Source organism: Alligator sinensis, unplaced genomic scaffold (assembly GCF_000455745.1).
Source record: "Alligator sinensis unplaced genomic scaffold, ASM45574v1 scaffold210_2, whole genome shotgun sequence".
Lineage (NCBI taxonomy): Eukaryota > Metazoa > Chordata > Crocodylia > Alligatoridae > Alligator > Alligator sinensis.
This window is the reverse complement of record NW_005841946.1, coordinates 168,457-178,440: the sequence shown is the minus strand read 5'-3', so window position 1 is coordinate 178,440 and position 9,984 is coordinate 168,457. Positions and strand designations below refer to the sequence as shown.

The following is a 9,984-nucleotide window of genomic DNA, read 5'->3' as shown; positions in this document are numbered from 1 at the left end:
TTTCTGGGCCCTCAGAGTTCGCACGGAGGTTGCGAGCCTGTACTCACCCCCTTCCTACCACTTCTTCGCTTCGGTGTTAACTATTATTGCTAGTACTGGTATTATAATCGTTATAATCTCTGGTGAAACGGATGTTGTTAAAACCTGGAAGCACCACCGATGTAGCACGTATTGAAAGCAGCGTACTTTGTCAAGGCTGAATTGCGATTGTTTGCGCGCGTTGACAGACGTGAACGCTGTTAAAGCGAGTGTAGACGTGACGGTTCCTGACAGACGCGTAGATAAACACGACTCCATCCAAACTCTGACGGTGATGCGTTCATTGATAGTCCTGCAAGATTTAAGTGGCTTTTCTGGGCTGAAGATCAGCCCCCCAAAAGTGTCTTGTTTCTTTAAGCGGTGCCTGCGGAAAGCCGGTTCCCATTGCAGCTCCCCTGCCTTCGAGTCCCATGGATTGGTTATCCCAGCATGAGTGACAAGCGTAAACCCTATTCCCCGTTTCCAATTGGTGGTTCGTTTTCTCCATCACTGCCCTGTTTTGGCTTTGTGGGATATCAGCCTGCTTTGTGAGAAGCCCGAAAGAGATTTTTTTCAAAGAAAACCTTGAACTTTTGACGTTTTTTGTGTGATGAATATAGTGTATGAAAGAATACAAGGCAAAGATTGGTAAGCTTATGTTGGCAACTGCAAATCAATAAAAACGTTGCAAGCTTTAGAAAAGAAATCACAAACTGAGGCTATTCAAAAAAGAATGTAAGTGGATAATTTGATTACGTGACCGTGTACAAGTCCTTTCCAGGAAGGAAGCAGGGATTCTTTTCATTTTAATGGACAGTAGTTATCTATTGAATGTGAACACAATGTCATTGCAAATTGTAGAAAAAGAACCATGACTGTAAGCAGAGCAGTCGCAGGAATACTTTACACATCTTTAGTAAAATTAGTTATGTTTATGACTTGATGGAAAATTGGGTATGTGTAGCATGAGAGAGACACTCCTATGGGTCAGTTAGTGATTTTGCTAAATCCCTTTGAGGTTTTTCTCAGAGAACCTCTCCCTTTCCTTCTCTTTGTACTTTCCTTTTCTTTCGTGCACAAAGAGGGAAGATGGAGAACAGTAATACAGCGGCAGTTTGTACAGCTTTAAGTAAAACTTAGAATTTTCCCTAGACTTCTCCCTTCTCGCATCACATAGGAATCCCATTGGCCTCCGTACTTTTTTGGATCTCAGAAATCTTGTAACTTCTCCAGTAAATCTGCTGCTGGGGGAAGTTAAGATACGAATGATTTGATCACGCAGTTATGCAACTTTGGAAATCGATTCCCTTCACTAACATTAGATATAAAATATCTGTTCTCACAGAAGGAAGTATAGTATAATCATTCGGAGCATTGAAATTTCTCAAATTCTGTTACTTTTTTATTGTTTTCTTCCTTTTTCACATGCAGCTGTTTTCCTGACACTGCTTACTTTGCAGGAGGGAGTCCTATGGGTGGTCTTTTTAAAATTACATTTAGTTTCTTGTACAAGTTGTCATTTTCAACAAAATGATTAAGTTACGTGGCTAGTGAGTGCTTATACTGCATACATTCCACTCAATAAAACCAGCCATATCCATGATCATTTCATAGCGTTCATGCTCCATAAACTCCATCAAAGTAGATATGAAATGGGATGTTTTTCCTGTCAGCCACTGCTGTCTCTTCTCAACCAACTCTCATGTCTCAGAAAAGATGCACATTAATTGGGCGCATCCAGAGGAGCACCGCCGTGCGGTATGTGGCACCATAAACACGTCTGCAGCGCCACATACCGCGCAGTCATGTGTTCTCCATGCTACCAAGGCATGCTGCCTATGCACGCACCACTCCAGGTTTTTTTTCTGTGGGTTTTTTTGACCCCTGGATATCCAGGGGTTGAAAAAAGAAGTGGAGTAGTATACATGCAGGCAGTGCATGCCGCTGAAAAGCAGAGCCAAGCCACCCAAAGCCACACTGCGGCTGTCAGCCAGGCGCCGCCCAGCAGGACCACTGTTGCTGCAGCCCTGGGAGGCCCCCAGGTCCCCAGGTAAGGCTGCTGGGGCCAGCCCACCGCTGGCAGCAGCATCTTCTACTGCCCCTGGGGTAATTTGCCGCGTGCCAAAGCATGAGTGGCATGGGTGTTCCCTGGGAACAAGTAGCTGCGGTGCAAGGTATGCAACTGCTGCTTGTCCCCGGGAAACCAAACATCTGTGCTTATGTGGACGCAGCCATAGAGGTTATTTACCTGTAGCTGCTGGGAATGATTGAAGTATGACTGACTATAGGACTAATAAAAACACACAGCCTGTAGGTATTAAAAGTGTACAACTTTATATTAGAGGAAACTATATTGCAACAAGAAATGTGCTAGAAAAATTAGGTAGGTATCTTTGCTCAGGCTTCCAGTTATTACATCTCTACTGCTTGCTTTTATCATGATGCTATGAATGTCAATAGCACCCTGGGAAATGGTGGGATTTTTCACCAGTCAACATTGGTTAGAGTCTGTTCCCATTCATATTTTTACCACTAACTTAAACAGGAACATAGTTAAAACAATGATTTTTGGTTTTTGGAAATACCACACCCAGAACAAGTTTTAAATTAATATGTATATAAAGACCTGATAGCCTGGGCATACAAGATGACAATGCATTTTTATCATAGTCTAAAGAAAAAAAATCTCTCCCTCCAGCAAAAGAATGTTAACTATGCTTGGAGCCAACTGGCCTTAAAAGGAGTTGATAAAAAAAAAGAATAAGACACTTGAAAACATTGTAGTGACAAAAGTTCTCTGATACCTAGATATTATTCTTTATTAAGTACGAGAAAGATCACTCATTCTTTAAATTTGGCATGTTTTGTAGATCTTATTGAGACATCAAAATTAAGCCAAGTCTTAACACTGTACTGTATTGAAAAATTATTGTACATAAGTTGTGTAAAAATACCACTGCATTTAAGAGTATTTGAATAATAATTTATAATAACTTATATGTTTTCCATAACCAAGGTACACTTACAGGATGGGTGAGCCCCAGAGTATCTCATGACGTTGACTAATCTTTGATAACTTGCTGTGTTTTTAACAAATGTGAATATAGTTAAACTACAGGCTTAAAAGAGGATCAAACAGAAGAATGCAACAAACTCAGGAAGTTCAAACCTCTGGACACACAGACAGCTCCACTGTTACCCTTAGCACTGAACTCAGGAATAAGATAAAATATAAATCTTCAGAGACAGAACTACTTCAGCCTCCTAGCCAGAAGCTTCTGCAATGTGAACAAAAGGCAAATGTACACATCAGCAATCAAGAGGTAAGACAGCTATAGATAATATATTTTCTAGTAAATCATTTACTTTCATGTAACATGAATTTCACACCAAGCATAGACAAGTACTAAGTTTGACCTGAGAACTCCAGTGTCTAGATTTTAATTAAAATGGTAATTTTTGGATCAAGGAATAAAAGTGAGTTGGGGGATGGGGGCGGGGGAGGTTGGTTTCAGGAGCTTTTGGAAAGTGGGGAGGATCATAGGTAGGATTTCCATAAACAGCAATAACCCTGCTCCAGTTGTAGTCAGTGGTAAAATTCCCATCAACTTTAATGGTAGTGTTAGAATGATACGGTAGCTGTGATGGTCCAGGAATTATGCAAGGAGCAAGAACTTTTTTGGGGTGATATGTTTTACTGGACCATCTGCATAGATAAAGTTAGAGACGATTTTGAGTGCCTTGTATGCATTGTGTTAAATGATTCTCAACTAGGGTCCTGTGCCACCCTGGGGTGCCTTGAGATTCTTTCAAAGGGTGCCATGGGGTGCCATGCAGTATTATTGTTGCCTGTACAAAAATGATCCTCAAGATAAACCCAGAGATTTTACATAGGAATTCATCGTGTTAGAAGCATTCTGACCTGTTGTGTGTTTTTGAGTTCCTTGCAACAGAAGATTTGCTCTGTTATTTTTCTGTAGTCAAAAACTGAGGGAAAACTAAGATCTAGCATTTTTCAAGAGGTGCTTTGGGCCCAAGACAGGGTGCCTTGAGAGTAAAACATTTGAGAACCACTGATCTATGGTGTCACTGAAGTCAGTAAGGTTACCAGATATTAATTTGACTGTTGAAAATACTTAAAACATATGCAGTGGCATTAGTCTCTTTCTGGTCTCTTCCGGTGCGTAGTACCATACAAAGGAGCCCCTTATGGAAAACAAGTCTATATTGTTCTTTTGATCAGTTCGATCTTGAGGATCAGTCAGGACCTGCATGTGAAATATCCTTCTTCCCTGCCCCTCACTCAGAGAAAACATACAATTGAATAGTCCTTTTCCTTTGTCTTTTCTACTGTATTTCTGTTGTTTGACTTAATGTCAGTCACACACTGCCCCCCATCTGGTTAGTTTTCAGAACAACAGCATGAGCATCTTCTGATTAATGCAATATGTGAATGGAACATTATCCTGTTTCCAGACAGTTCTGAAGTAGTCATAGTACCATAGTGTCTCTGGCATTGATACTCAGAAGTGCTGAGCACCAGAGGTGTAACTAGGCGCCACTGGCGCAACCACCCCAGGCATCAACTTGGATGGGGGAGACAAAAAACAGCTGCTACCTGCCACTGCACAATCATGCCAGCAATACAACAGCAATTGAAAGTCACTGTTGCCCTGTATCCTGGATGCCCAGCCAGGGTGCTGCACCACTGCTGAGTACCCACATGCCCACTTGAAATTAGTAGGATCTGCAGGCACAGAACAGCTTTGAAATCCATGTGTGCTTTTTTTCTGGCAGTATAAGGAGGCCCTCCCAGAGCTCATGAGGTATATAGCCCTGGCCAGAATTTGCTATGGAGATCATCACTGGAAAATGGCAGAAGCCCATGTTAATTTGGCTCAGGGATACCTCCAGCTCCAAGGTGAGTTTACAGAGTTCATAGATTCATAGATGTTAGGGTTGGAAGGGACCTCAATAGATCATCGAGTCCGACCCCTAATGTTCCCTGCACATTTTTTTAGGCCCAGATCCTATAGTCTTCTCACACAACTCCCAAGATTGCATGATTTGGCTTTTAGCTTTATAGGGTTTTTTGTTGGGTTTTTTTTGCCAAAAGGATGTTTTTAGCCTTAGTAAATTAGAACTAAAACAATTTTAATAAGGAATAAAAGGGCAAATGTATAAAAAATGCACTGAATTTCTAGTTAATGCTAGTCCTTCATTTTTTTTCTTCTGGTATCCTCCAAAATTGGTCTCTCATATAATGTCCATAGCAGCAACACAGCTGAAAAGGAGAAAGGGTCTGAAGTTTCAGAATTTGTCTCAGTAAGACACAGTCAGTTGTAAAGAAATCTCAGAAATGATGACAGTGTTTTTAGTCTCTCAAAATGAGGATAAGGAGAAAAAATAGTTTGGTAGTGGGAATTTTCTGAGACTAAGTCTGGGGCATCTGTGAAAATGGTAATTGTTCAGGTGTGTACAGAGCAATCCTGAACTGGCTTTTTCTTTCTGGAAAATGCTTTTGAACACATGGGGTCAAACCAATTTGCTCTAAAACTACCATAAATCCTAGTAATTTTTCATTTATACATTAACAATTTCTAAGCCATTTTGCAAGCATGTGACTATCTACTTCCTATCATGCATTTGTAATGTACGGTGAATATTAGCAAGCTATTAGTTCTTAGGTTCAGCCCATCTTGCATCCCCAGGAAGCTTGAGAAATACTCTCACTTTCAGTTAGATATAGAAGTCTTGGGAGAGGATTTGGGATCATGGGATTTGCGGGATCATATTTGCTGTCTGTATTCCTTAAAGACAGTAATCCTTGCCATGTCTTTGTTTTTTCATTGCATTTTTTCTAAATATTAATTGGATAATAAACTTCACATTACAAGTTAATCAGTTAATAAGACTTATGTTTTAAGCACACATGCCGTGTTTAAGCACACTTAAAGCCTTTATATACGTGGCCCAACACTCTACCATAATGGATATATAATACTGGCGTGTAATATTGATGACAGTTTGGTCAGACCAGTGACTGAATGGGAGACCTTAAGGAATGCTCAGGGCACATCCACACCACAGCCTGTAATATAGTGATGAGATAAACAAGGTAGCTCTAAAAGAATCAGAAAAAAATATAGCTGTAACAGTACAGATCTTAATGCAGACTAATTAAGCCTGCTTCTCAAACTAATTTACACATTTTGGTATCATTTTTAGTTAAATGTGTAACGGGGTTTTTAATAAATAAGAAACAATGGTATATTTTTGGACCAGGATGTATGCATTATTTTAAATTCATCTCAGTTCTCTAATTCCCTCACGCATTGTTTCTTTTATTTTTAAGAAGAAATATTCCTTACAATAGAACTGTTCTGTAGCAATTTTGAGAGGAGACAAAATGGAGAGTACTTTGATTTTTACAGCCATAAATCTTGCTTTTCAGGTAAACCAAATGTAATCCTTTGCTACTTAAACCCAGTGGCTCAGCTGGGCCTTTTGCTGAAGAATATGAATGTATATTGTAGAATATATTAAACCAAGCCTTCACACCTGAAAAAGAAAGATCGTCTTCCTCAGTATGCATATGGAAGTAGTTGTGCTTTCTTCATGTGAATCTAAAAGCTGAATCCCCCACTGAAGATTTTGCTTTCTTTATGTATGTTCACAGGATTTTCACTGCAAGCAAAACAGCATGCAGAAAAAGCCAAAGAAATTCTTCTCGCCAGCTCTCTTATCCCTTCATCTGAGTCTGAACAAAGGATGGACATTCTTCAGTGTTCAGTTGCTATTTCTCATACATTAGGAAGAGCATTAACTGCAATTCACAAGTATCCTTTCTCACTTTTGTTTTACTATGTGCAATTGGTATTAGAAGTTTTTCAGATAAATGGATTGGATTGTGGTGAATTGATACAACCCATGTGACAAGCATGCAGTGTGGTCTACTAATCTAGATGAAACCTCATCACACTCCAAAAATGTCTTCCATAATCATCTTATCATACTAATAACCATGGCCGACTGGTGCTTCCCGAGTCTGGGGAGGCACCAGATTGCCGATTGGGGGAGGGAGACGGCAGGGTGGAAGTCCCGCAGTGGCTGATTGCCAAGCCCAGAACCATGAGCAGCAGAATCAGAAGTGCACTTCTGCCGGCGCTTCTGATTTTGCGGCTGGTGCTTCCAGGGGGTTCACGGCCGATCTCAGGAGGTGCACACACACCCGCATGCACCCCCTGCACATTGCCAATGCTAATAACAGTATTCCTTAGTGTGACCTTAGTGTTCCTTGGTTTTGCCAGCTAGACCTTAGTCACCAGGAAATGGCCTGCATCATTACCATTGGAGGAGGTTACAGTATGTCTGTTAACCTTTATCACCTCACACGCATCATGATAAACATCTGACAAATTTAAAAGGTGCATTAAAAAGCAAAATACAAACAGGATATATAAACAGCAGGCAACATAGTCCACAAACTGAAGTGTTCAGTCTATACAAGATGCTTTACTGTGCATTAGAGGAATGTAATGCATAGTACAGTGTCACCGTCTACATATATGTGGGACTTACTGGGCACGTCTACACAAGATGCTTACTTCACATTAGCCTAATAACACTGCGCAGTAGTGTGGCAGGCAAAAACTATGCTAATAGCTTATTGCACAGTTATTAGGCTAATGAACAGTAAGTGTCACTAAAAAAACTGCACCAGCACTACTGTGCAGTAACTAGTTACTGCTCTTTTAGTTAGTACTTTATTAAGGAAATACTAAGCTAAATATGCAGTATCTAAGGCATATTAATGAACATGTAGACATGCCCAGTGTGCAGTAAATTAGATTAATGTGCCATTTCCTAGCATCAGGATATACAGGTGCTAGATTAATAGTGCATTACCTACTGTACAGTAGCATACATGTGGATGCTGACTGAGAGCAATTTGCTCCCAGTCAGCAGGGTGCCAGCTGCTGCCTGGCTAAACCCTGATGTGGGGGGGAACTGTGCCAGCTACAGGGGCAGCTGTCTCCCCGCTTTGTGGGGGATCGGGACCCGTCCCAATCCCCACATGTCTGGGAGAACTGTCCTAGCAACTGAGACTGCTGCATCCCAGCCACGGGGAAATCAGGTTGGGACTCAGTCTCCATGTGGCTGAAAGAGCTGTCCCTCCTCGGTAGGCATGCTGCTTGCCAGCCACATGGCGATCCCCACATGGCTGGCAGGCTGTGTCCCCACTGAGTGGGGACAGCTTTCCTGGCCATGTGAGGATCAGGATTGGGACTGGCCCCTGTCCCCACTGCCAGTCCTGGGGCTGGCACCCAGGGGAGCTTGGCACTCCCCCTGGCTGCTGCAGGGGGGCAGAGCAGGGCAGGAACAGCCCTGGACTGGGCTGCCTTCTCTCAGGGGCAATTTGCTCCAGATGGGGGCGCATGTGTAACACTTTAATGAGCCTGAAAGCACTTCCACTAAAGTAAAGGATTGTGAAGGTTGCATGATTCCTTGGAGATTCACTGACAACATAGCTCAAGTGTTGGATTTGTTGTCCTCATGCTTGTCATCCTATCTTCTGCCTTTTTCACTGTTGTAAGCCTGTATGGTATAGAAAGGAAAAGAACAGGAGAATGATAGAACATCTGTACATGTTTATGGTCATGAACATACGTGCATCTACCCCGACAATAACTCGTCGCTGTGTATATTCATTATGATTGCTGCAAGGTGGGCTTTCTATTCATTATATAACTGGAAGTACTTTTTAGACATTAATTAAAACTCATAACACCCTTGTTAGGTAGAACAGCCAATCTAATGGAGGGACAAACTAAGACAAAAATTTGTTCAGATAATTTTTAAAGGTCACACATAGTTGCATGGCAATGAAAGTAATATGAATGATGAGGGACAGCATCTGACTATATATTTAACATGAATGTACTCTTACTTTAAAGGAGCTGACAGCTGTATCCCTTTGGCAGATATTGTAAAAAAAAAAAAGTTTTTAAAGGGGTTAAATTCTAGGTCTTTCAAGTGCTGAGTTGTTTTTAGTTTGTGTGGATGTCTCAATATTTTACAATACTTTAATGCATTTTATTTTTCAACACAAACATTTGTTGTGCTCTCGAAATTCTTAGCTTGCAGCATCTCCTGTTGTATAAACAAAATCATGAGGGTGGTCTGTATGTTTTTCCTAACCTGTCAAAGTATGCCAGTTGTTTTAATAAACTACACAAAATTAATGCAATTGTCCTCAGCACAAAACAGATTAAAAGATGCAGAGAGAAGTTTAATAAAAGCTCAGAAACTTTCAGAAGAATTGCTACAAGGCCAGCACATGCCACCAGACAAGTGGATGGAAATCAAAGCAGAAATTGAGTTGTCATTTGCACAGTAAGTTTGGATTCCAGATAGTATTTAAGAAACGTAAAAATAATCTAGTTTAAATCTAATCGATTTAAATTAAAAAGAATAGAATCAATATACACGTTTATCACAAAGTACCAGAGGCTGCCATAGTAACAGAGAATTTGAAAGAGGTTTTATAACTTTATTCTTTTCTGCATTCAATAAATGGAAGTTCTACAACCAATAATTTTATAATTTCATTTTCACTTTCAAGGCAAAGGTGAATGCGTTCAATTCCCTTCAGAGACCATCCGTACTGCTTCTTAATTGTAAGAAGCGTCTTTATAAAATGAGGTAAACTACTCCCATTCCTTGCCAAAGCAGAGTTAAATTGCCTTCTCATATCCTGCTGTTCTCTCTCACCTGAGAACTTCTTTTTAATGGTTCTATGGTGTCCCATTGAGCCACAGCAGCTGTTTATGGTGTTCTCTGAGCATTTGGTGCTGTGTGTACTTCCGAACTTGAAGCAGTGACTCAGCTATGCATGTTCATTGGCTAGAGGCCCTGCAGCCATCATGACCTTTATCGGGAGTCCTGTTCCATCTGTTGTTTTGG

At 40.8% G+C, this 9,984-nt stretch overlaps 1 protein-coding gene and 1 long non-coding RNA gene across 2 annotated transcripts in view; one reads left to right on the top strand and one right to left on the bottom strand.

Annotated features, from left to right (window-relative positions):
* Nucleotides 1–1,773: 1,773 nt before the first annotated feature.
* The window catches only part of TTC23 (tetratricopeptide repeat domain 23), a 55,627-nt gene continuing 47,416 nt past the window's right edge, over nt 1,774–9,984 (top strand). The window contains exons 1-4 of the mRNA XM_025199568.1: nt 1,774–3,341; nt 4,816–4,939; nt 6,698–6,857; nt 9,289–9,414. Of these exons, the coding sequence (XP_025055353.1) occupies nt 3,162–3,341; nt 4,816–4,939; nt 6,698–6,857; nt 9,289–9,414 (590 nt within the window). The 5' untranslated portion in view covers nt 1,774–3,161. The remainder of the gene's footprint in view (nt 3,342–4,815; nt 4,940–6,697; nt 6,858–9,288; nt 9,415–9,984) is intronic.
* Nucleotides 6,843–9,984, bottom strand: part of LOC112549669 — a 9,120-nt gene continuing 5,978 nt past the window's right edge. The window contains exon 3 of the long non-coding RNA XR_003093188.1: nt 6,843–8,616. This is a non-coding gene — a long non-coding RNA (uncharacterized LOC112549669). The remainder of the gene's footprint in view (nt 8,617–9,984) is intronic.